This window comes from Cherax quadricarinatus, chromosome 11 (genome assembly GCF_038502225.1).
Source record: "Cherax quadricarinatus isolate ZL_2023a chromosome 11, ASM3850222v1, whole genome shotgun sequence".
NCBI classification, from domain to species: domain Eukaryota; kingdom Metazoa; phylum Arthropoda; class Malacostraca; order Decapoda; family Parastacidae; genus Cherax; species Cherax quadricarinatus.
Window position 1 is genome coordinate 38,864,303 of NC_091302.1, and position 27,448 is coordinate 38,891,750.

The 27,448-nt window shown below is 42.0% G+C and overlaps 1 protein-coding gene and 1 non-coding gene across 22 annotated transcripts in view; both read left to right on the plus strand.

The window, feature by feature from the left end:
- The first annotated feature begins 1,518 nt into the window (after positions 1–1,518).
- On the plus strand, positions 1,519–1,591 carry TRNAA-AGC (transfer RNA alanine (anticodon AGC)). Its single transcript has one exon. It is a non-coding gene; the product is annotated as a tRNA-Ala (tRNA).
- Positions 1,592–9,933: 8,342 nt separating this feature from the next.
- Positions 9,934–27,448, plus strand: part of osp (myosin phosphatase Rho interacting protein outspread) — a 595,661-nt gene continuing 578,146 nt past the window's right edge. For 7 of the 21 annotated variants that reach the window (XM_070084005.1, XM_070084006.1, XM_070084007.1 and 4 more), the window contains exon 1: positions 9,936–10,495. In XM_070084005.1, coding sequence (XP_069940106.1) covers positions 10,376–10,495 — 120 coding nt within the window. In that variant the 5' untranslated portion in view covers positions 9,936–10,375. Of the gene's footprint in view, positions 10,496–27,448 lie in introns of all 21 variants that reach the window. The other 14 variants (XM_070084000.1, XM_070084004.1, XM_070084010.1 and 11 more) reach the window with 5 other exon arrangements.

Genomic DNA, 27,448 nt, shown 5'->3' on the forward strand with positions numbered 1-27,448 from the left:
CAAATGTAAGGTCAGATTCACTGAGATGTTACCTGTACTCAAGGTCAAATGTAAGGTCAGATTCACTGAGATGTTACCTGTACTCAAGGTCAAATGTAAGGTCAGATTCACTGAGATGTTACCTGTACTCAAGGTCAAATGTAAGATCAGATTTACTGAGATGTTACCTGTACTCAAGGTCAAATGTAAGATCAGATTCACTGAGATGTTACCTGTACTCAAGGTCAAATGTAAGGTCAGATTCACTGAGATGTTACCTGTACTCAAGGTCAAATGTAAGGTCAGATTCACTGAGATGTTACCTGTACTCAAGGTCAAATGTAAGGTCAGATTCACTGAGATGTTACCTGTACTCAAGGTCAAATGTAAGGTCAGATTCACTGAGATGTTACCTGTACTCAAGGTCAAATGTAAGGTCAGATTCACTGAGATGTTACCTGTACTCAAGGTCAAATATAAGGTCAGATTCACTGAGATGTTACCTGTACTCAAGGTCAAATCGGAACTAGTGTTTCTCTGATATTGCAATGTTTTTCTTTATTTTTCAAGTTCTTTTTTTTTTGCATTGTTGAAGATGAATAAATGTAGGATCTGTTGTCTGTACTTAAAGTGGTTTTTGAGTTGTTTCCTCAATATTACTATTATTTATTTTATCATTAATAAAGTTGAGAAGTATTCTCCTGTTCGGTTTATGGCCCTTGAACGTTCTCATTGCTAAACATTAGCCATTGGTCATGCAGTAGTGACGTAACTGGAGTTTACTACCCCCCATCACCCCGCCCTTGGATTTCATGGGGTGACACCAAAGATTCCGCCCCGGGTGACACCAACCCTAGCGACGCCACTGGTTGTTGTATTTTTTATTGTTATGGGAAGAGCTAAACCTGTGTGGGTCGATCAGTTCATGGAGTAGAGGAGGCATGAGGTGGCCCCATGGCCTGGTCAGCAAAGCTCTCGCTCTACACGCGGAGGGCCCGGGTTCGATTCCCGGCGAGATGGAAACGGCCGGGGTATGGTACCTGGGTGTTAGTCGACTGGTGTGGGTCGCATCCTGGGGCACAAGATTGAGGACCCCAATGGAAATAAGACAGTCCTCGATGACGCACAGCGTTTCTAAGAAAGTTTATTCAGGTATACACAAATACAGTTACATAGATTATGATACATAACAGCATATGTGTAGAGAACCTAGGATAACCCAAAAAAGTCAGACAGTGACTAAACGAAATCTTACCTTATCTTATCCCGTCCGCTAAGCACGAGATAAATATGCTCTGTTTATACTGATGGGCGAAACGTCTTTTAAATAAAGATGCTCAGGTATTAAACATACATTGTAGGTGTTGAAGAATGAGAATACTTATGCAACATAAGTGTCATATGTTGCGTAAGTGTCTCGTTCTTCAACTTGCCGGTTTTAAACCATTTATCATATATATTGTACATGTGTCTAGTTTTTTAAATATATCTTATTTATCATCTTGTTATTATATACCTTTGGTAAAAGGACCGTCGTGTGGGGATGTAGCTCAGATGGTAGAGCGCTCGCTTAGCATGTGAGAGGTACGGGGATCGATACCCCGCATCTCCAGGTTTTGTTCTGTTCATTTATTGTTATGCTTTATTTGTTTTTGTTGTTAAAGCTACCTAAAGTATTCATCGAAGTGAGCACTTTGGGTACCTGTAAAAATAAGTTAGACAAGTACACGGTTGAGTGTGCGTGGGACCTGTACTTCAAGCATCCACCTTCCCCCCGCGTGTGAAAACTTTCCTGATTCCCGGTTGGGTATCTTTATTGATGAAACGTTTAGCGTACACAGTAGGCTTCTTCAGTCAAATACAGAGGGAGCGGGTGTAATAATAGTGAAATAAAGATATAAACAGTATTTGACTGAAGAAGCCTACTGAGTAGGCGAAACGTTTCATGCCTAACATATAGGCATGGCCAACTTTCACATGTGGATTTGCCCATTATGATATGGCCTACGTCTGCTTCACCTTACCTGCCTACAGTATATAAGCCAAGTAAAAGGACACAAGTGCAACTTATGTGACATTTTATTTTGGCAACGTTTTGGTAATTCTACCAACAATAATACAGTATATAAGCCACCTATTCGCGCATATGCTGTTTTCGTTTCAAGATTGATGGACTGATTACATCGACTCCAGGCTGAGGGACTGATTATGTCAAGCTCCTGATCTTCACCATTTTTCTTTGTATAGGACTGATGAAGCCACTGTGTGGCGAAATGTTTCCTTAATAAAGATACCCAACTGTTGCTGATGTGTCAGTCTTCAACTTGTTGGTATTTTATATAATTTTCAACAATTCCTTGATTCCGGTGAGGGGCTCTTAATCCAAGGAAACGGGTCTGCTCTTCTTTGGGTCAAATCTGAACGACTCATTCCTTCCATAGGCGCTGCTAGACCCCTACGCGTTTAGTGCTTTCCCATGAAAGTAATAATAATTTGGGTAAATATACTATTTTTTTACGATGGTTTTGGCACGCAGATGTTATGGGCACAAAACTTACATTATGTAAATTTAACCTTGGATAACCCAATAAAATGTTTTCTTGCCATGGTCCAGTAGACCTACTATATGAAGAATTGAGACACTTGTGCAACATATGGAAATCTTTATTGAAGAAATGTTTCGCCACACAGTGGCTTCAGTCTAATAGAAAGCAGGAAGGTATAAGGAGAGGAGGAGTTGAGGTAATCAGTCCCTCAGCATGGAATCGATATGTTCAGTCCATCACTCTTGTAGGAAGTACAGTATAGGGCCGGAGAAGTGGCATATGTACTGCAGTCAGGTGAATCGAAGCAGGAGGAGGCGGGATCACAGTAGAACCATCCACTAGTGTAAGTAGGTCTTTGTCCAAAGATTGGACAAGTGTTGAAGATCCCATATAGTCGTGGAAAAAATACTTATGTAGGCCTGTTGGCCTACATAAGTGTCCTGCAGTAGGCCAACAGGCCTACGTTTGTAATAAAGTTGGTAGAATTACCGACAGTATGTAAAGTAAAAGGACACAAGTGCAACTAATGTGACTTTTTATTGTGGCAACGTTTCGCTCTCCAGGAGCTTTATCAAGCCATTACCTACATTGATTAGGTAATGGCTTTATCAAGCCATTACCTAATCTACATTGATAAAAAAGCTGACCTTTCAGAAACAGGCCGAGTATGTCAGATCCCGTGCTCTACTCAGACTCAACGCCATGAGAGCCATGCAGGGGCAAGCAAAGATGTACTTCGTTTGTACTATATACAAGCTATACGATCGCTCATTGACTACGGTGCACCAGCGTTAACTCATCTCTTCCCGCAGAGCAGGCAAAGGGTGGAGGTTGTACAAAACCAGGCGAAAAGAACTATGCTTGGGGCCCCCATCTGGACCAACACAGTATGTCTCAGATCTGAGGCCCGGCTTCCTTCCCTGGCTGACAGAGTAAGATACATAAACGCCTGCAAAGTAGCCACGATTCTGCACCGGCAGCAAGGTACCTCACTAAGAAGACGGATTTTGACAACCATGACACAAGATCTAACTCCCTTCACGGACTACTCCTCACATAAGAACATAAGAACATAAGAACGAAGGAACACTGCAGAAGGCCTACTGGCCCATGCGAGGCAGGTCCAAGTCTCCTACCGGCTTATGCCAATGCACCCAACCTAGTCAGGTCAGGTCACATTGACTTAAGGGGGGAACACGGCAACCGACCTGGTAGCACAAGCTATCAGGTCTAACTCACACCCACCCACATCTACTCATGTATTTATCCAACCTATTTTTAAAGCTACACAACGTTCTGGCCTCTATAACGGTACTTGGGAGTTTGTTCCACTCATCCACAACTCTATTACCAAACCAGTACTTTCCTATATCCTTCCTGAATCTGAATTTTTCCAACTTAAAACCATTGCTGCGAGTCCTGTCTAGGCTAGATATTTTCAGCACACTATTTACATCCCCTTTATTTATTCCTGTCTTCCACTTATACACCTCAATCATATCCCCCCTAATTCTACGTCTTTCTAGAGAGTGCAGTTCCAGGGCCCTTAGTCTATCCTCATAGGGAAGGTTTCTGATACATGGGATCATCTTTGTCATCCTCCTTTGTACATTTTCCAGAGAATTTATATCCATTCTGTAATATGGTGACCAAAACTGTGCAGCATAATCTAAATGAGGCCTAACCAAGGATGTATAGAGTTGAAGAACAACCTGAGGACTCCTATTATTTATGCTTCTTGATATGAAGCCAAGGATTCTATTAGCTTTATTGCGAACACTTATGCACTGTTGTCTTGGTTTCAGATTACTGCTAACCAGAACTCCTAAATCTTTTTCGCAATCCGTAATATTAAGATCTACATTATTTAGTTTATATGTGGCATGGTTATTGTCCTGTCCAACATTTAGAACTTTGCATTTGTCTATATTAAACTGCATCTGCCACTTCTCCGACCACTGCATCAGTCTATTCAAATCTTCCTGGAGTGCTCGAATGTCCTCGTCAGAATGAATTCGACGGCCTATTTTGGTGTCGTCGGCAAACTTGCCGATGTCGCTCTTTATGCCCTCATCTATGTCGTTTATGTAGATTGTGAACAGCAGGGGGCCCAACACTGACCCCTGTGGAACACCGCTCGTGACGCTTCCCCACTCAGATTTCTCCCCATTTATGCAAACTCTCTGCTGCCTATTTGTCAACCATGCCTCTATCCAGGAAAAAATTTCTCCTCCTATTCCATGTGCTTTAATTTTCCTCAATAGTCTCTGATGTGGGACCCTGTCAAAAGCCTTACTGAAGTCCATATACACAATATCATATTCATTACCATGATCTACCTCCTCAAATACCTTAGTGAAAAAAGTTAATAAATTCGTAAGGCAGGAACGCCCCTTTGTAAAACCATGCTGAGATTCGTTGATTAATTTATGCTTTTCAAGGTGGCTACGAACTGCCTCGGCAATTATTGATTCCATAAATTTTCCCACTATGGAGGTTAGGCTTATTGGTCTATAGTTCGAAGCTAAGGACCTGTCACCTGTTTTGAAAATAGGTATCACATTTGCCATTTTCCACTTATCTGGCACCATGCCAGTTTGTAGTGATATGTTGAAAAGATTAGCCAAAGGTGTGCTAAGCTCCTCTTTACATTCCTTTAGAACCCTTGCATACAGTTCATCAGGGCCTGGGGATTTGTTAGGTTTTAATTTATCTATTTGCCTAAGGACCATGTCACTTGTGACCCTAATAGTGCACAGTTTATTATCGTCCTGTTCTACATAATTTATCATTACTGGAATATCGCTGGTATCCTCCTGTGTAAAAACTGAGAGGAAGTATGTGTTAAAAATTCTACACATTTCCTTATCACTGTCAGTGAGCTGACCCGAGGAACTTTTGAGTGGGCCTATCTTGTCCCTGATCTTACTTCTGTATACCTGAAAGAATCCTTTTGGGTTAGTCTTCGATTCTCTTGCAACTTTAACCTCATAATCTCTTTTTGCTTTTCTAATTCCCTTTTTTATTTCTCTCTTTAACTGAATATATCGATTTCTTAATTGCCCCTCTCCTCTTTTGATTTGCCTATATATGCCTCTCTTTTGACCAATCAGATATTTTAATCTATTGTTCATCCATTTAGGATCATTTTTGTTTGATCTGATTTCCCTATTTGGAACATAATTTGACTGAGCAGCTAGAACTATGCCCTGGAAAGCATCATATCGGCAACCATCACCACCTACCTGACCCTTAGTCAGGTCATTCCAGTTCAGCCCACCTAAGTAATTTTTCAGTCCTATGAAATCAGCCAAGCGAAAGTCAGGGACGGAGACTTGATTGCCATTATTAGGGGAATTCCATGATATGTTAAAACTGAGTGATTTGTGATCACTCTCCCCAAGCTCATCATTAACCTCAAGATTATTAATTAGTGTTTCCCTACTGGCAAGAACCAAGTCAAGGAGGTTATTTCCCCTAGTTGGCTCTGTCACAAACTGTTTTAAAAAACAATCCTGGATCGTATCAAGAAAGTCACCCGACTCTAAATTTCCTGTCAAATTGCTCCAGTCAATCTGTCTATAGTTGAAATCTCACATTAGCACAACATTTTCGTATGTAGATGCCTTACGAATTTCGTCCCATAGAAGTTTACTGCACTCCCTATCAAGATTTGGGGCCCTGTAAATCACACCCAAAATTAGTTTTTCTCGGCCCTCGAGAAGCTGTAACCAAACAGATTCAGTGGCTGACGCTTCTAATTTAATATCTTGTCTAACACAACAATTTAAATTGTCTCTGACATACATCGCTACTCCACCACCTTTCCTGTTGACCCTGTCAGTGTGGAATAATTTATAGCCTTGTATGTGACATTCAGAGGGCATCTCTCTATCTTTCAGATTGAGCCAGGTCTCTGTTATAGCAATAATATCTATGTTTCCTGCACTTGCAATTAATCTTAGCTCATCTATCTTATTTCTAACACTCCTGCTATTAGTATAGTAAACCTTAAGGGAGCTAGTCCCTTGCTGCCCTCTGCTGTCCCCCTTTGTTTGCTGACCTGTTCTATTGTCTTTATTTATAACTTCATGCTGAATGCCTTTTATACATTTACTGTTTCCAACCCTAGTGTTGCAACCTGCTTGTTTCCCCCACACACCCATACCTCTATCTTCCATCAGTTTAAAATCATAGGCATTTCACCAATGGCCTTCTCAATCGAGTCTGCAAGTGCTACCACCCCTGCCCCAGAGAGATGTACCCCATCCCTTGCATACATATCATGTTTGCCATAAAAGTTGTTCCAGTTGTCAATGAATGGGATTGCAAGTTCCTTGCAGTATCTGTCTAGCCAGCAATTTACACCAATTGCCCTAGACAACCATTCATTTCCTACTCCCCTTCTAGGCAAGATGCTACATATGATTGGGATCCCTCCCTTAGACTTAATGAAATCTATAGCTGACCTGTACTTATCTAGCAGCTCTTCTCTCCTACCCTTCCCAATATCATTTCCACCAGCACTGAGACAGATAATGGGCTTGTTCCCATTACCTGACATGATATTATCCAGCCTGTTGACAATGTCCCCAACACCAGCTCCAGGGAAGCACACTCTATCTCTCATCTTCTTATTCCTATTACAAAAAGCACGGTCAACATATCTTACCTGAGAGTCACCAACCACAAGAATGCGCTTACCTTCATTAGCAGGGGCAGTAGTACCCTTACCTTCACTGGCCACTGAAGTACATTCATCCTGGAGAACAGAGAAGCGATTTCCTACCTTCAGATCTTCACTCTTAACTTTCCTTACTCTGATGCGCCTCCCATTACTGTGAACAACTCGCCACTTGTAGCAGGTGCTGGGCTGCACCTCACTGCTGGTAGCCGTTGCTACCTCCCCACCTACAGCCTCCTCACAGTGAGAGACAGACTGCACCTCACTGCTAGAAGCCTCATTCCCCACATCTCCAACCACCTCACACTCTCTCCCAGGCCCATTGAGGTGGACCTTCAGCCTCCTAATCTCCTCCTGGAGAAGCAAGACCTCCTCCTTCAACTCTCCAACCTCAGTTTTTAAAACACTGCAGAAGCAAGCCATGCTTTGTAACCGTCCACGCTAATCCCCAAAGCAGCTCAGGGTCTGTGACCTCACGTGACGACTGACCACTGAACACTGAGCTACTGAGACACTCCGCAGGCAACTAGCACTAACGTCCCCTTCCGAAGAAGACCCAGAGAGGATTGCGGCTACACTAGTATACCATGGAGTCAACGAAATAGACAAGCTGTTGCCCGTGATAACGACATATCCTCCTCCTCGCTAGTGTCCACAGTTAGAAGTACATACGGTGTTGTCGCTTATGAGACGCACCAGATGAACGACCAGAACAGTGCTTGAGCAGCATACGTTGCAACATTGCAGAAACCTTTCTCCAGCCAGAGACGGGTCATCACAAGATTAAGACACGTGCCAGGACTCCGGTCTTGGCAAACATTATACATACATACCTATGCTGTACTTCCTACAAGAGTGATGGACTGAACACATCGATTCCAGGCTGAGGGACTGATTACCTCAATCTCCTCCTCTCCTTACCCATTTCTACTTTGTATTGGACTGATGAAGCCACTGTGTGGCGAAACGTTTCTTCAACAAAGATTCCCATATGTTGCATAAGTGTCTTAATCTTCAACTTGTCGGTTTTAAACCATTTATCTCATCTTATTGTATTATATCGTAATGTATTTATTTAAATAATTTGTGGGCTCTAACTTACGCTGCTCTAATTTAAAAACAAATACGATAGGCATATCAGTAGTATTATTGTACATACCTACAAGTATACTAGTAAGATATGAGGTTTATGGCATTTAAGACCTGGGACGGTGGGCGAAATGTTTTTTCAATAAAATGTCGTTTGTAACGGTTTGATAAAGCTCCTGAAGAGCGAAACGTTGCCACAATAAAATGTCATATTAGTTGCATTTGTGTCCTTTTACTTAAAATGCCATAAGCCGCATAATTCTGTTTTGTGTGCACGTTAAGAGTCTGTTTGAGTTGCCTGGGTTGAGCTCTGGCTCTTGGGCCTACTTAAGTATTGCTTGACGTGAATTATCTTAATAATAAAAAGAAGAAACTTGGTTTCTATACAAGGTGACGTCAATAAACTTTAAAACTTATAAACCAGCTGAACATTGGTGGTAAATTATGCAGAATAAAAACCAAGCATACCACAAACATGTCAGTGTTGCTTATTTGTACCTAAGTCCACCAAGATTAGCGTGGTTATATTTATGCTCAAACACTTGTATGGAGGCAGCATGTAGGTGTGGTTGGTGTACGTGTGTGTATGCACGTGTGTATAGGTACCCGAGCCCAACCCATTCAGCGGTTTAGGCCGCAGTCAGGCTAGGCCTATGAGGGTAGGTGAAAATTAGACACACGTACAACATCTGTGTATCTTTATTGTAGACATCTACAGTAAAGATACCCAGATGTTGTACATGTGTCTAATTTTCATCTTGCCGGTATTGTATACCATTCATGTACAATTTTGAGGGTAGGGCTAAGACATCGGCCCTTCCACATTCATCTTCCTTGAGAACTGTCTGCAGGGCTAACACAATCCTGAAACACGACTGGAGGGCTGGGTTCATTGAGATTTATCAGTGGATATGCGTTCCTAGGCAGGCAGTAAGAGCCTAACATGAACACCTGACAAACACACATCCGCCTATCCTGAGGCTGTAAGTTATACATCTACCTGTCACTAGATAACTTAGATGCCAAGCTACACTTTATGAGTCTTAATATGTGCTAAAGTTATTGATGCATTGAATTATTTCCTATACGTAATCACGCTTCACTGGTTATTGAATATATGCAAAGTATTAAAACCTAAATATGTGAATTAGTAGTTAGTTCGTAGTATTTCTTGTATTACATCTGGTCAGAGATTTCAAGAACTTAACGCGGATGAATAAATACCTGCCCCAACTCTTAAGAAACTTTTAAACAGCGATTAACGAACGCCACCTGTATAAGGGTGCGTACTTTGACTTGTAGTAAATGGAAATAGGCAATGGATTTTATACAGGAAATTCGCTACGCTTTATTAATAGGTTGTAAGTAGTAAAGGTGAGCAGCACTAATTTCTTGTGGGGAGGGTGGTAGTGCGGTCGAGCTCAGGAGAGTTGCTTCTGATGAATTTTATATCTTCTGAACCTTGTTTATTGTACTAGGATAATAATATAGCATGGTTTTGTTCAAATAAGTACGTAGAATGGTATCAGTTAGTGATAATAAGAGAGAAAAGAAGAGGCTTTAAGCGACAAATGTAAGAGAAAACGTAGTAGTAATGTAGTGTGTGGTGTGAGGCTGGTGGTGTGGGGCCGCGGGAGCTGCCTTAATAACACAAGAGTTCACAAGTGTACAGGCATGTGAGGTGACAACACCGAGTTTTCACACAAAATCTACGTGATTTTGTTGTGTTAAATTCTACTTTGCTATACTTATACCCGTCAAGTGCTTTTTTGTAGTTAATTAGCTCTTAGAAATTTACGCCTGGAGTGTATATGAACGAACGCGGTAGGCATCGTAAGAACAGTGTACAAAAAAAAAAAAAGAGAAAAGGTAATGAAATTTGGTGGATGTTGAAGTGTTGTGTGTAACTAGCGAGGGTTAGTTGTGGGAGGCGCTAGACAACCCTTCCCTCCGTCACACAGGAATGTTTTAAGTTATTCCTGTGACGGGGTCTCAAGGGACGACCCTCCACCCACCAACTATATAATAAGTAGAAGAAACCGCGTGAACACACTACATAAAGTGTATGTAAGTCAAGATGTCGAATTACAAGTCTGACTGCAGGAAATTTCAACCCAACATCTTCAACAAGAGTAAATGCACCAATTGTTTCCGTCAGCGGGAGGAGCACTCTGCAGAGGCTCTTGAATCTAACAGGGTAAGTCACATTTTATTTTTTAAGTCCAGCCCTTCAATTGCCTGCATGCCGGTGAACAACTCGTGATCCAAGGTAGTAGAGCTTACCCTTCCTTGTATCAAACTTGATTATCTTCCATTTTCCCAGGCGAGGCATGACAGGTACAGGCTTAACACTTCCAGGTAAGTCTAAACACTAAATGTTTAATTTTCATGGGTTATCGTAGTTAAATCTGCATGACTTGACACCAGTGCATGACTATAACAATCATACTCTTACTGGGACCATTGTGCACATTTAGGATGTTTAAAGTCTTGACTTAAATAAAGTTATTCTTAACACTAGGCTCACGCAAGTCCTTAACGGTATGTTATAGTTTTTGTTGTATGCAAGTTTTTATGCTGAGGTACTCCTGAGGTTACTGATGTTTTGTGCTGATATTGCTGAGTTTTGCACTAATATTGTTGATGTTTTGTACTAACGTTGCTGATGTTTTGTACTGACGTTACTGATGTTTGGTACTAACGTTGGTGATTTTTGCAATGATGTTAATGTTTTGCAATAACGTTAGTGATATGATGAATGGTTATGAAAACCGACAAGTTGAAGATTGAGACACTTATGCAACATATGGGAATCTTTAGTGAGGAAACGTTCCGCCACACAGTGGCTTCATCAGTCCAATACAAAGCAGAAAGGTGTAAGGAGAGGAGTTTGAGGTAATCAGTCCCTAAGCCTGGAGTCGATGTGTTCAGTCCATCAATCTTGTAGAATGTACAGCATAGGGCCGTAGACGTGGCTTATATACTGTAGTCAGGTGAGGCGAAGCAGGAGGAGGCGGGGTCATAGTGGTACCATCCACTAGTCGAAGTAGGTCTTCGTCCAAAGGTTGGACTCCAGACTGAGGGACTGATTACCTCAAACTCCTCTCCTTACACCTTTCTGCTTTGTATTGGACTGATGAAGCCACTATGTGGCGAAACGTTTCCTCACTAAAGATTCCCATATAATGCATAAGTGATCAATCTTCAACGTTGGTGATGTAAAGTAAACGGACACAAGTGCAACTAATGTGGCATTTTTATTGTGGCAACGTTTCGCTCTCCAGGAGCTTTGTCAAGCCGTTACCTTGGTGATGTTTTGGACTAACGTTGCTGATGTCTTTTCACTAACATTGTTGATGTCTTTTCACTAACATTGTTGATGTCTTTTCACTAACATTGTTGATGTCTTTTCACTAACTTTGCTGATGTTTTGCACTAACATTGCTGAAGTTTTGCACTGGCGTTGCTGATGCTTTACACTGACGTTGCCGACGTTTTATACTGATGTAACTAATGTTTTACTCTGATGTTACTGATAATTTACCATGACGTTACTGGTAATTTACACTAACGTTACTGATGTTTTACAAGAACATCAGGTAAGAGCACTACAACAGACCTACTGGCCCATGCTAGGCAGGTCAAAGCTGTCTACCGGCCTAAGCTACTGGCCAAAGCCAGTCAGTTGCAAATCACACTGACGTTGACGTTACTGAAGTTTTGCTCTAACGTTACTGATGCTACTGATATTTAATGTTACTGAAGTTTTGCGCTAACGTTACTCATACTTTACACTTACGTTACTGATGTTTTACGCTAACGTTACAGATACTTTACTCTGAAGTTACATAAGAAAGAAGGAACACTGACGTTATATAACATAAAGAAGGAACTGCAGCAGGCCTACTGGTCCATGCGAGGCAGGTCCAAGTCACTTACCGGCTTATGCCATTGACCCAACCTAGCCAGGTCCAGGTCACATCCACTTAAGAAGGAGCACGGCATCAGACCTACTAGCACAAGATAGTCACGTCCAACTCACACCGAATTAGACACATGTGCAACTCTTGGGTATCTTTATTGAGGAAACGTTTCGCCACACAGTGGCTTCATCGGTCCATACATAGGAGAAACTTGAAGAACAGGAGGAGAATGAGGTAATCAGTCCCTCAACCTTGAGTCGATGTGGTCAGTCCATCAATCTTGATTCTATTCAAGATTGATGGATAGACCACATCGACTCAAGGTTGAGGGACTGATTACCTCATTCTCCTCCTGTTCTTCAAGTTTCTCCTATGTATGGACTGATGAAGCCACTGTGTGGCTAAACGTTTCCTCAATAAAGATACCCAAGAGTTGCACATGTGTCTAATTTAACATGTCGGTTCTTTGAACCATTCATCTACAACTCACACCAACCCACACTCAGTCATGTATCTGTCTAACCTATTTTTAAAACTACACAACGTCTTAGCTTCTATGACGGTACTCGGGAGTTTATTCCACTTATCCACAATTCTATTATCAAACCAATGCATTCCTATATCCTTCCTCAGTCTGAATTTTTCAGACTTAAAACCATTGCTGCGAGTCCTGTCGTGGCTAGATATTTTTAGCACGCTATTTACATCCCTTATATTTATTCCTGTTTTCCATTTATACACAATCATATCCCCCCTAATTCTACGTCTTTCTAGAGAGTACAGATTCAGGGCCTTCAGTCTATCCTCATAGGGAAGATTTCTGATACATGGGATCAACTTTGTCATCCTCCTTTGTACGTTTTCCAGTGCATTTATATCTATTCTGTAATACGGTGACCAAAACTGTGCAACATAATCTAAACCAAATCTAACCAAAGATATATAGAGTTGAACAACTTGAGGACTAATGTTATTCATGTTCCTTGATATGAAGCCAAGGATTCTATTCGCTTTATTGCGAACATTTATGCACTGTTGTCTTGGTTTCAGATTACTGCTAACCAGAACTCCTAAATTCTTTTCGAAATCAATAATTAAGATCTACATTATTTAGTTTATATGTGGCATGGTTATTTTCCAGTCCAACATTTAGAAATTTGCATTTGTCTATATTAAACTACATCTGCCACTTCTCCGACCACTGCATCAGTCTGTTCAAATCTTCCTGGGGTGCTCTGATGTCCTAATTAGAATGAATTGGACTTCTTATTTTGGTGTCATCTGCAAATTTGCTTATGTAGCTTTATTACTGATGTTTTATTCTGAAGTTACTGAAGCTTTATTATTGATGTTTTACTCTGAAGTTACTGAAGTTTCTTATGGGGGTATTGTCGCTTTTTTGAAAAACCTAATTATTGAAGGTTAAAAAAATCACATACAGCTACCTAGGCCTTCCACGACAACTATATAGGCCTGCCACTACAGCTACAAACCTACCATTACAGCCACGGTCTACAATTATAGGCCTATCATTGCGGCTACATTATCTTATTACAGTATATAGGCCTATTATACCATAGGCCTACCACTAACTGCATAGGATTAGCTCTAACGCCGCTTGGGACTACCACTAATTAGGCCTATAGTTAACATTACAACTACATAGGCCTACCATTACAAGTGTATAGGTTACACTACAGCTACATATGCCTACCATTACAGCTATATAGGCCTACAGCTATCTAGGCGTACCTCTGCAGCTAGATTATTCAACATCTTGCCAGAAGATATCAGAAACACTGCTGAAAGAAGTGTAGAAGTCTGTTGGTATGAGATAAACCAGGCTGTAATCAATATGTGGGGCGGCGGGCCTCCAGCAGCAACATCCTGATTGACCAGGCTAGCACCAGACGAGCCTGACCCATGGCAGGGCTCCGTGAGTATGAAAACACTCGAAACTTATCAAAGATAAGGTACATCGTTAATTATATCATTGTTTCAATCCCCGCCCCTTCCCCATATACTCACGAGAAGTCAGTATTGAGACTGTAGAAGTTCCATCGTGTTTGACTGACAAGCTGTCAAATGCTTATCACAATGTGTTAGTTATCCCATCAGTCATTCAAGAAGTCCCCGGCGGTAGGTAGTCGCACTTGGTACCCATCACATTTGACAGGTGTGCAAAGCAAGGTGATGTATCGACTTCTCAAGGTGGTTAGGGTTGTATATGGAGCCGGTAAGGTGTGCCCCACCACCTCTTCAAGATGCCTTAGCATGCATAATACACCAGTGATGGAGCATCTAATTAACACTAGTCGATGGTAGAAAGAAACCTACAAGCAAAGTTGAGAACAGTTAACCTGTATATTTCCATCTCCGTCTGAGACCTTCATCTTCCTACTTTCGCTGCAGAGATCGAAATATACAAATTCACCTGTTTTTCCTTTGTATACACGTGGGTTTCCTCTTACCGCGTTACACCAACTTCCAAAGAAATATAGAGAAAAGTTTCCGCGTTGAAGCAAATTTAAGTAAAAATGGGGTAAAAATTTGGTGTCAAGTTTGGGTGGTTGGAGAGGAGAAAGAGATGGTGATAATGTTGAACAGGTTAGGTTGAGAGTATGGAGGAGAGGATGATAGGAGTGACCGACGTGGTGATCACACTCGCCTGGCTTCAAACACCTTGTCTACTGTAATACTCCACACCACACTCACCGTTGTCCCCCATACCGGTTTACCACTTTCCGAATAATAATAATAAATGCATACATACTACAGTTTCCTACTTATGAAAAATATTAAAACCGACCAAACTCGGCTCTTCTGGGTGGGGGGAGGGGGGGGTTGATGTTAATGAAGAGTTCTTCGTCGAAGGAATTGGAGCTACCGTCCCATTCTTTAAATCATACTTAATTCCTCAGATGCTACATGATCCTTACGGGTTTAACGATTGCAATGACTATAATAATAGGCCTGTTGGAGAAGCCTCGTATGAATGCACTTGACCTGTGCATTAGAACCAAAAATATTTTAATGCCAGTGTACCGTATATAGTACTGAGAAATGCACACCTCTCAGTGTGTGTGTATATATAGACAGATACATCCCGGGTTCAGCGTTTCACTTGATTTAAATAATAATAATAATAATTTCCTTGTTTAGCCTCTGTAATGTTATCGGTTGTCCGTGAAATTCCATGCAACTTTTGCTCGTTACATGCGAAATTTTTATTCACTGATAGTTTTCAACTTTTTATGAAAATAGCTGTATAGTCCTTGTGGCTTAGCGCTTCTTTTTGATTATAATAATTTATGAAAATAATTTTAACTTATTACTCTTGGGATTTACCAGGAGCTGCGTGACCCCTCCGGGTTCAGTGCTATTAGAGCGAGGAATGTTAGGTGTTTGATGTTGCAGAATAACTTGGTTATTATTTGTGGTTAGAGTTGAGGCGTTGTGTTTGTGTGTCCCTGAGTGGTTGAGACATCTGGTGCACCAGCATGTGTTCACACTACCCTGCCAATTGTTGTCTCTCTCCCTGTCTCTGTCTCTCTCAAGATTTTGACAGGTGTGAGAAGTGAGGTGGGGAGGGATTGTGTAATGAGAGGTGAGGAGTGAGGGAGGTGGTGTTTTGAAGGGGTAGTGCTTATCGAGTGAGATCCCTCAGGGAACAGTATTAGGGCCCCTGCTGTTCCTAATTTTCGCTAATTATCTCCCATTGGGGATCGAGTCTTGTATATCCATATTTTATAATGATGTAAAGCTGGTGAGAGGTGTTAGACTTGGACAGGCAGAAGGGGTGGTTAGACACTTGGCTACTGGAGTTATGCCCAAACAAATATAAGAGTATAAATTAATTGTAGTTAGACCTAAGACGGCATAACAGCCTTGGGTAAGAGCGGAAAACCTTTGTAAACACATCACCAAAGGTTCACATATTCTTTGCATCCTCTGTCACATAAGTGAACATTGTAAATCATGAATCCAAAGGAATTTCATATACTGTACACGGAAATAAATGGTTTAAAATACCGACACAATGGAAAAATAAACACAGAAGCAGTATAATGTGATTCTCTATTGACAATGTTTCGCCCACACAGTGGGCTGTATCAAGTCACAAACAGATAAGAAACAGATCTGTTTGTGACTTGATAAAGCCCACTGTGTGGGCGAAACGTTGTCAATAAAGGATCACATTATACTGCTTCTGTGTTTATTTTTCCAGACACTGTACACAACGTACCTGAAGACCATCATGGAGTATGTAGCCCAGCATGGAACATCTACCTACTAAAGCGTGTGTGTGTGTGTGTGTGTGTGTGTTTGTGCCCGCGCGCGTACTCACCTAATTGTGTGTGTATGTGTATGTGTGTTATATAAGGAAAGGTACAAGAGATTTCTGGTGAAATTGAGATTGGCCATGGAAGAGTCTACATTATTCGGCATCCCACTATCGTGTAGACGGTCTAGGAACTACGTCGCTAAATGATTCACAGGTGTACATCTAGATATATATTTCATCTGTTGCAGGAAAATTTTGAAGATTTGCTTAAAATGTCTTGTGTCATATTTTCATGTATAATATACCTTGACATGTCGGTTAGTTACTTACTGTGTCTGTTATTCAGTCAGTGGACAACCAAGCACAGTGTTGAAGAATCCTGCCGACCGCTATCTTTTTCTGTATATTCCTGCACTGACTTGTTTCTGCGAGGTGTTTTCATATAGTATCACTGGTGAGGCCATAGCATACAGGGAGAAAATGAAATAGCTGGAGACCATGCCTGAGACTCACTGGTGTGCCCGGCGTTAGGAGAAAAATGGCTTGCAGCCCAGCAAGCTACCTAACGTTATGAGGCATCTGTAGCTAAGTGGCTTAAGGCGTCAGATTGGAAACTAGCTGCATTCGTGGAGAGCAGTTGATCTGAGTTGGAATCATGCTGGCTGCTACATTTCTTTGCATATACTTCCATGGGGAAGTGGAACAGAATTCTTTCTCCTTAAGCCATGAGTGTCGCAAGAGGTGACGAAAATGCTGGGAGCAAGGAGCTAGTAACCCCTTCTCCTGTATACATTACTAAATTTAAAACAGAAAAACTTTGGTTTTCTTTTTAGGTAAATAACCCACATGGAAACAAAAACTCGGAAAATTAACTGATCCATCTATTTCGACCCCCCATCCCTGCTGAAGTCAAAATATACACCTGAAGAGGACCCCAGCAGTGGGTCAAAATATTCAGACCAATTAATTTTCTGAGTTTGTATCCATGAGGATTATTATATATATATATATATATATATATATATATATATATATATATATATATATAAATAAATCACATGGGGCAAGTGTATTTGAATATTCTTTGGTGTTCATTGTAGCGCGTCATGCACTGAAGGATGATTGTTATGGACCACGGGACTTTCAGGTGGGACTCCCTGGGTACTGACCTGGTGTGGGGCCTTCTGCGCAGCTCGCTGGTTGGCTGTTTCTAACGGAGCGTTCTGCGCAGCAGGCTCATTGGTTGGTGCTGTCATAGGGCGCTCTGCGCAGCAACCTGAGTGGTTAATTCTCTTAACTGGGCGCTCGGCGCTGCTACGTGATTGGTCAGTTCTCTCGTAGTTTCTAGTTGCCTTTCTGATTGGCCGATTCTCCCACGTGATTTTCTAGCTATGTTCATTGGTCGATTCAACCACTTTGTTTTATTTTCCTTTGTTGATTGGTTAGTTCAGTCATGGGATGTCCCTTAGTGATTGACTAATTCTCTTACGAGCACCAGTGTTGATTGATATACAGTAGTTTGTTGATTGATGCATGTGAGTGGAGGGAGGGGGCGATGGATTAGTGGAGGGGGAGAGAGACATGTGAGGGAAGAGGGAGAGAAGGATGTGTGGGGAGGCAGGAGAAAGAGATGTGAGGGAAAGGGGGAGAGAGAGGGAGCTTCAGTATTCCAGTATGATAAGTTGGAATCAAGTGAAAAGTGTCATGATTGATTCAGTATTGCTCAACATGGCTTGACACATCCCTCATCACATCCTTGTAGCTCATGAACTTGAGAAGATAGGTAACTCTCGGGTCTTGTCTCGTGAACTTGAGATGATAGGTAAATCTTAGGTCTCGTCTTATGAAAGCCAGCCAGCCAACCAAGCCAGCCAACCAAGCCAGCCAGCCAAGCCAGCCAGCCAAGCCAGCCAGCCAAGCCAGCCAGCCAAGCCAGCCAAGCCAGCCAAGCAAGCCAGCCAAGCAAGCCAGCCAGCCAGCCAGCCAGCCAAGCCAGCCAGGAGAGAATGGTTGTATCTGAGAGGGACGTGACCTCAGTGATTACATTTGTCTACTAGTCTACACCTCATCTTCCGACAGTATAAAAGTCTCTACACTGTCGCTTGATCCTCACATTGTTTCAGACTATGGAACAGAATTGTTCTCCAGGCTGAGGGACTGACAACCTCAAATCTACATCTTCAAGGATAATGGACTGATTACATCGTCTTCACATCTCTACTGCTCCTGCCTACTTTCTGTACTCGACTGAAGAAACCTACTGCGTAGGCGAAACGTTTCGGAATAGAGATACCTAACTGTTGCCTATGTCTTACCAACCTGTCGGTATTGTATGCCACTTTGATATCCACAACTCGTTCGAAAACCAGTACTTACCTATGCCCTTTCTAAATCTAAATTTATCCAACTTAAATCCGTTATTTCTGGTTCTTACCCAGTTCGAAATCCTCAGTACTTTTAATTCCACTTTATTATCACCTTTGTTTATCCCCACCATCCACTTATACACTTCGATATCTCCTCTCGTTATACGTCTCTCCAGAGAGTAATGATTCAAGGCTCTAAGTCTATCTTCATACTAGAGATTCCTTATACAATGAATCATTTTAGTCATTCTTCTCTATGTTCTCCAATGAGTCTATATCCATCTTGTAGTAAGGAGACCAAAACTGAACGGCATAATCCAAATGAGGCCTCACTAGTGATGTATAGAGCTGTAAAATAACTTTTGGACTTCTGTTAATTATACTTCTTTAAATAAATCCTAGTAATCTGTTAGCCTTATTGTGCACACTCAGGCACTGTTGTCTTGGCTTTAGATTCTTGCTTACCATGACTCCCAAGTCTTTTTCACATTCTGTATGATCAAGCTCTACTTCACCTAGTTTATGACTTTGAGGGTTATTTTCAATGTCCACATTGAACTTCATCTGCCATTTTTCAAACCAAGACATTAATTTGTCCAAATCCTCCTGGAGTTCACTGGTATCCTCCTCAGAATGAATCATACGGCCTATTTTTGTATCGTCAGCAAATTTGCTGTCACTTGCAATTCCTTTATCTAGGTCATTAATGTAAATTATGAACAACAATGGGCCTCAAACTGATAACATAAAGAAGGAACAATGCAGTAGGCCTACTGGCCCATGCGAGGCAGGTCCAAGTCTCCCACCAGCTTAAGCCAACTAGTCAGGTCAGGTCACATTCACTTAAGAAGGAGCACGGCATCAGACCTAGTAGCACAAGCTAGTCACGTCCAACTCACACCAACCCACACCCACTCATGTATTTATCTAACCTATTTTTAAAACTACACAACGTCTTAGCTTCTATGACGGTACTCGGGAGTTTGTTCCACTCATCCACAACTCTGTTACCAAACCAGTGCTTTTCTATATCCTTCCTCAGTCTAATTTTTTCAAACTTAAAACCATTGCTGCGAGTCCCGTTTTGGCTATTTATTTTTAGCAAGCTATTTACATTCCTTTATTTATTCCTGTTTTGCATTTATACGTCTCAGTCATATCCCCCATAATTCTACGCCTTTCTAGAGAGTACAGATTCAGGGCCCTTAGTCTATCCTCATAGGGAAGATTTCTGATACATGGGATCAACTTTGTCATCCTCTTTTGTACGTTTTCCAGAGCATTTATATCCATTCTGTAATACGGTGACCAAAACTGTGTAGCATAACCTAAATGAGGCCTAACCAAAGATATATAGAGTTGAACAACCTGAGGACTTCTGTTATTTATGTTCCTTGATATGAAGCCAAGGATTCTATTCGCTTTATTGCGAACACTTATGCACTGTTGTCTTGGTTTTAGATTACTGTTAACCAGTTGATCCCATGTATCAGAAATCTTCCCTATGAGGATAGACTGAGGGCCCTGAATCTGCACTCTCTACAAAGGCGTAGAATTAGGGGGGATATGATTGAGATGTATAAATGGAAAACAAGAATAAATAAAGGGATGTAAATAGCTTGCTAAAAATAAATAGCCAAGACGGGACTCGCAGCAATGATTTTAAGTTGGAAAAATTCGGTATTATTATTATTATTTCGCAGCTTACCACCTGACTTCTGCCATTATATATTTACTCGTTCTTAGTTATCTCTGTATTAGGACTGAAGAAACCACTCGTGGTGAAACATTTCCTTTAACAAGTGTCCTGAACTGTACATAAGTGTCATTTTCCACATCTTGTCTGTATCACCAAAACTTTTTTCATTTATTTACATCATTTAAGCAATTCCTGAACGCATACCATGATGCTTCATTCTCGCCTACCTTCCAGGAAGTGGAATATGGGGGAGGGGGATATAAGGCCTTCCCAGTGGTTTTGATATTTAGATTAGATTTCGCCGCCGAAGCGGGTAATTTATTGTGCGCCGCCATATCTGTCCTGTGGAGGATAACGCAAGAGCGTATTATGAAGTTTGAATTGATGTAGATAATGAAAGTTAAGTGTACACTGCAGTGGTGTGTACAGAGTAGCCGTCAGGCAGTGTGTTACAAGTGGGTAGTTACGTCACCATATTTCTGTTACCTACTTCACAGCTGGCCTCCTCCACCAGCACTCATTGCCTCACTACTGATGTGTCACTTGGTGTTGTATATATACCTTTCAACAGTGGGGGTCAACTGGTGTAACCTTTCACCAGTGGTGTCAACACTGGTATGTAGGTGAGAACACTGGTGTATAGATGAGGGGAACACTGATATATAGGTGAGGGGGGAACACTGATATATAGGTGAGGGGGAACAATGATGTATAGGTGAGGGGAACACTGATATATAGGTGAGGGGGGAACACTGATATATAGGTGAGGGGGAACACTGATGTATAGGTGAGGGGAACAGCACCCTAGAAACCTAGATAAATTGACTCACTATCAGCTGACTGAGCTAGATTATATATTATCTTATCGCAGGAAGTAGTGCATTAGTCATAGAGTTCTCACCGATTTGTTTGCCAGGGTCGAGACTTAGCTCCTGGTCCCACTTCTTAGACTACTTTGATCGGCATCACAGATATCTGGCTTCGTGGAGCTCATCATACCTGCTCATAAAGCTGTGTATTAAGTTTACCTCCACCATAGCCTCATTCAAGTCATTCCACTTTTTAACCATCCTGAGTCTGTAGATGAATGGTTCAGAGAACCGACAAGTTGATAAATTAGACACATCCTTGGGCATGACCTACTTCCACATTGAACAAATGTGATACCACCTACAACTGCTGCACCTCTCCTGCCTACAGTGTGTAAGCTACTTAGCACATATGCTGTATTCTTTTCAAGATTAGTAGACTGACCACATCGATTCAAGGCTGAGGGACTGATTACCTCATACTACTCCTGTTCTTCACCGTTCTTCTTTGGACTGATGAAGCCACTGTGTGGCGGAACGTTTCCTCATTAAAGATATCCAAGTGCTGCACATGTGTCTAATTTATCATCCTGAGTCTCAAGAAATGCTTTTTATATAACTATGGTTCATTAGTGTCTTCAGTTTCCACCTGTGTCCTTGATCCTAGTCCTCTTAATTCAGACACACTGTCCCTCTTTGCCCTATCCTTCTTAGGATATTTTTTTGTCATAATTGTGTCGTGTCTTTTACGTCAAGGTTATCATGTTAAATTCTTCCTCTCCTCGTGGTTCTTTCCCTCATTTAGGTCTCTCAGGTGTGGTCACCATGCTGGGTCTGTGTACCGAATAATTGTGTCTAAGGTTGTGTGTGTGGGTGTGCTTAGTGTGGATACTCGGGTCTTTACGGTAAGGAGGAACCTGCAGCCAGCCATGTGGTGGGAAGCCACATGGCTGAGTGGCTTACGACATTTATGGTGGGCTCAAATTGTGACACTGAGAGTTAGGGTGAGGAAGTGTGTGGGAGAGGCGGGAAGTGCGTAGATGGGGGAGGTTTGTGTAATGTATAGTTCTTGCTCTACGTTAGACTTTTGCGGCCGGCATCAACAACCTTATCAAGCCATCAACCAGACTCGGTTTGGAACCGAGGTACGGAGTGGTGACCTCTGGAATCGTTGACAGGAAACCTCTCTGAGAATATGTTCACACTCCTTCCCTGATAGGGTTTCAATCCCTCCCCCCCCTCTCTCTCTTCATCCCATCCCATCAAAGGATCAAGAGTGCGGTGATGGGTGATACTCAAGGGGAAGATTGGGACAGGAGGTGGGGAAGGAGGGTAGGGAAAGGGAGAACAAAAGTAAGGGAGGAGGGAGGGAAGAGAGAAAGTATTCTTCAACATTGTGTGTACCCAATTTTTTCCCGTGCTTTACGCTTGGAATTCATCCACTCATCCGTCTGTTCAGTCATTTATCCATTTCTTCATTGATCCATTTCTATTTAATCGTCCAGACCTCCATAGATCCATTCATTTATTCAGTCATTCATGTATTCAATCGTTCATTTCGTAATGTTATTCATCCACCTGTTCAGCCATCCATTTATTGTCATCCATCTATTTATTTCCCCCACTGATCCAGTCTGTCATTCTCCTTCTATTGCTCGTTCTGTCTCTCCTTCATTCTGAATGTGTCACGTTTTTATTGTACACTCACTGGCCACTTTATTAGGTACACCTCTTTAATGCAGCTATCTAATCAGCCAGTCAAGTGGCAGCAGCTCGGTGCCTAAAAGCATGCAGACATGGCCAAGAGGTTCAGTTGTTAATTCAGACCCAACATCAGAATGGGGGAGAAATGTGATCTAAGTGACTTTGACCGTGGAATGATTGTTGGTGCCAGACAGACGGGCCGATTTGTGTCTCAGAAACTGCCGATTTTCTGGTACTTTCACGCACAACAGTTTATGGAGTTTATAGAGAATGGTGTGGAAAAAAACACAAAACATCCAGAGGGCGGCAGTTCTGTGGACAAAAACGCCTTGTTGATGAGAGAGAGGGATCAATGGAGAATGATCACATTGGTTCAAGCTGACAGGAAGGCAACAGTAATCCAAATAAACATGCATTACAACAGTGGTATGCATAAGAACATCTCAGAATGCATAACATGTCGAATCTTGAAGTGTATGGTATACAGCAGCAGACCACACCTGTTCCACTCTTGTCAATTAAAAACAAGAAACAGGCTACAGTGGGCACAGGCTCACCAAAAACTGGACAGTTGAAGATAGGAAAAAACGTTGCCTGTTCTGACAAATCGGGATTTCTGCTGCGACATGCAGATGGTAGGGTCAGAATTTGGCTTAATCGTGAATCCATGGATTCATCCTGTCGTGTATCAATGGTTCAGACAAGTTGTGGTGGTGGTGTTGTAATGGTGTTGGGGAATGTTTTCCTGGCACACATTAGGCCCCATAATGCCGTCTGAGCATCGTTTAAATATCACAACCTCCCTCAGTATTGCTGCTGAGCGTGCACATGCCTTCATGACCACAGTCTACCATCTTACCAGCAGGATAACGTGTCATGTCGCAAAGCACGTCATCTCAAGGTGGTTCCACGAAGATAACAGTTCATTGTACTCCACTGGCCTCCACAGTCACTAGATCTCAGTCCAATAAAGCACTCTTGGGATGTACTGGAACCGGAGATGCGCAGCACGAATGTGCAGCCGACAAATCTGCAGCAACTGTGTAATGCGATCATGTCAACATGGACTAGGATCTCTAAGGAATGTTTCCAGCACCTTGTTAAATCCATGCCACCAAGAATTCAGGCTGTTCCGGGGGCTAAGTGGGGACCTAACTAGTACTTGAAGGGTGTACCTAATAAAGTGTCCACTAAGTGCATTTCATCTCGTTATTTAATGGTTCTCATCATTCATTATTTTCCTCCTTTAGTCATTATTTGCTGCCTATGGTGTCAAGTATTCCTTTATTGCGTATTTTCATGTTCCACTTATTCCTTTTCATTCATTCTTTTTTATCGGTTTTTCATTACAGTTCTTTCTTCATACTTCTTTCCATTTTTTATAATGTTCTTTTGTTTTGTTTTCTTAATACTCTGTTACCCTCTTTATTTTTAGCCTTCATTAATTCCTTAATTATTTTCACTTTTCTTGTTTGTTTACAAGCCTAAATACACCAGCAGTGTGCTGCTACACTGTTATATGTGATAGTTACACTGTTATAACACCAGCAGTGTGCTGCTACACTGTTATATGTGATAGTTACACTGTGATAACACCAGCAGTGTGCTGCTACACTGTTATATGTGATAGTTACACTGTTATAACACCAGCAGTGTGCTGCTACACTGTTATATGTGATAGTTACACTGTGATAACACCAGCAGTGTGCTGCTACACTGTTATATATGATAGTTACACTGTGATAACACCCGCAGTGTGCTGCTACACTGTTATATGTGATAGTTACACTGTGATAACACCAGCAGTGTGCTGCTACACTGTTATATGTGATAGTTACACTGTGATAACACCAGCAGTGTGCTGCTACACTGTTATATGTGATAGTTACACTGTGATAACAGCAGTGTGCTGCTATACTGTTATATGTGATAGTTACACTGTGATAACACCCGCAGTGTGCTGCTACACTTGTATATGATAGTTACACTGTGATAACACCAGCAGTGTGCTGCTGCTACTGTTATATGTGATAGTTACACTGTGATAACACCCGCAGTGTGCTGCTACACTGTTATATATGATAGTTACACTGTGATAACACCCTCAGTGTGCTGCTACACTGTTATATATGATAGTTACACTGTGATAACACCAGCAGTGTGCTGCTACACTGTTATATGTGATAGTTACACTGTGATAACACCAGCAGTGTGCTGCTACACTGTTATATGTGATAGTTACACTGTGATAACACCAGCAGTGTGCTGCTACACTGTTATATGTGATAGTTACACTGTGATAACACCCGCAGTGTGCTGCTACACTGTTATATATGATAGTTACACTGTGATAACACCCGCAGTGTGCTGCTACACTTATATATGATAGTTACACTGTGATAACACCAGCAGTGTGCTGCTACACTGTTATATATGATAGTTACACTGTGATAACACCCGCAGTGTGCTGCTACACTGTTATATATGATAGTTACACTGTGATAACACCCGCAGTGTGCTGCTACACTGTTATATGTGATAGTTGCACTGTGATAACACCCGCAGTGTGCTGCTACACTGTTATATGTGATAGTTACACTGTGATAACACCCGCAGTGTGCTGCTACACTGTTATATATGATAGTTACACTGTGATAACACCAGCAGTGTGCTGCTACACTGTTATATGTGATAGTTGCACTGTGATAACACCCGCAGTGTGCTGCTACACTGTTATATGTGATAGTTACACTGTGATAACACCCGCAGTGTGCTGCTACACTGCTATATATGATAGTTACACTGTGATAACACCAGCAGTGTGCTGCTACACTGTTATATATGATAGTTACACTGTGATAACACTAGCAGTGTGCTGCTACACTGTTATATATGATAGTTACACTGTGATAACCTGGAGGTTACCTGGAGGTTATTCCGGGGATCAACGCCCCCGCGGCCCGGTCCATGACCAGGCCTCCCGATGGATCAGGGCCTGATCAACTAGGCTGTTACTGCTGGCCGCACGCAGTCCAACGTAAGAGCCACAGCCCTGCTGATCTGGCACTGACTTTAGGTATCTGTCCAGCTCTCTCTTGAAGGCAGCCAGGGGTTTATTGGCAATTCCCCTAATGCTTGATGGGAGGCTGTTGAACAGGCTTGGTCCCCGGACACTTATGGTGTTTTCCCTTAGTGTACCAATGGCGCCCCTACTTTTTATTGGGGGCATTTTGCATCGCCTGCCCATTCTTTTACTTTCGTAGGGAGTGATTTCTGTGTGCAGATTTGGGACCATTCCTTCCAAGATTTTCCAAGTGTAGATTATGATATATCTCTCCCTACTGCGTTCCAACGAGTACAAGTCAAGTGCTTCCAAGCGTTCCCAGTAGTTAAGGTGTTTGACAGAACTTGTACGTGCAGTAAAGGATCTCTGCACACTCTCTAGATCTACGATTTCACCTGCTTTGAAATCGCAGATCTAGAGAGTGTACAGAGATTCTTTACTGCACGTATAAGTTCTGTCAAGCACCTTAACTACCAGCAGTGTGCTGCTACACTGTTACATATGATAGTTGCAGTGACAACACCAGCAGTGTGCTGCTACACTGTTATATATGATAATTACACTGTGATAACACCAGCAGTGTGCTGCTACACTGTTATATATGATAGTTGCACAGTGATAACACCAGCAGTGTGCTGCTACACTGTTATATATGATAATTACACTGTGATAACACCAGCAGTGTGCTGCTACACTGTTATATATGATAGTTGCACAGTGATAACACCAGCAGTGTGCTGCTACACTGTTATATATGATAGTAACATAATAGTAACAAAAACTGGCCAATAGTCTCTACATCTCAGAGCTTCCCACAATGTACCTACTGAGGTGGAGGGAGAAATGATATCTGGGAGGGGAGGGGTAGGTGCAGAAATTGGGGAGGGGGTTGCTGGTGGTAGGAAGGAGAGAGAGGGGAAGTGTGGGTTGGTGGTTTATAAATCAAGATTCATTATGCTTGACGGACTGCTTGGATGTTTACACTTCAGATTTGTGTAAACAAACTGCGGTCATGATTACATAATGTTTGTCTTACAGAGGGAGAATTAGGCCAGATGGGGGGAGATGGGTCGGTGGGGAGGGTGCTTATGGTTATTTGGTGGGTTGTGGTGAGCATGTGTGTGTGTACACGTTCTCACCTATATGTGGTTGCCGGGGTCGAGTCACAGCTCCTGGCCCTGATTCCTCTTGTGTGTGTGTGTGTTAGTTACCATGTCCTAGGCACATGTCGATTAGACACTAGGACTGTTGTATATGCGTGAGTGCGTGTATGTGTTAGTTACCATTTTGTCCTAGGCAC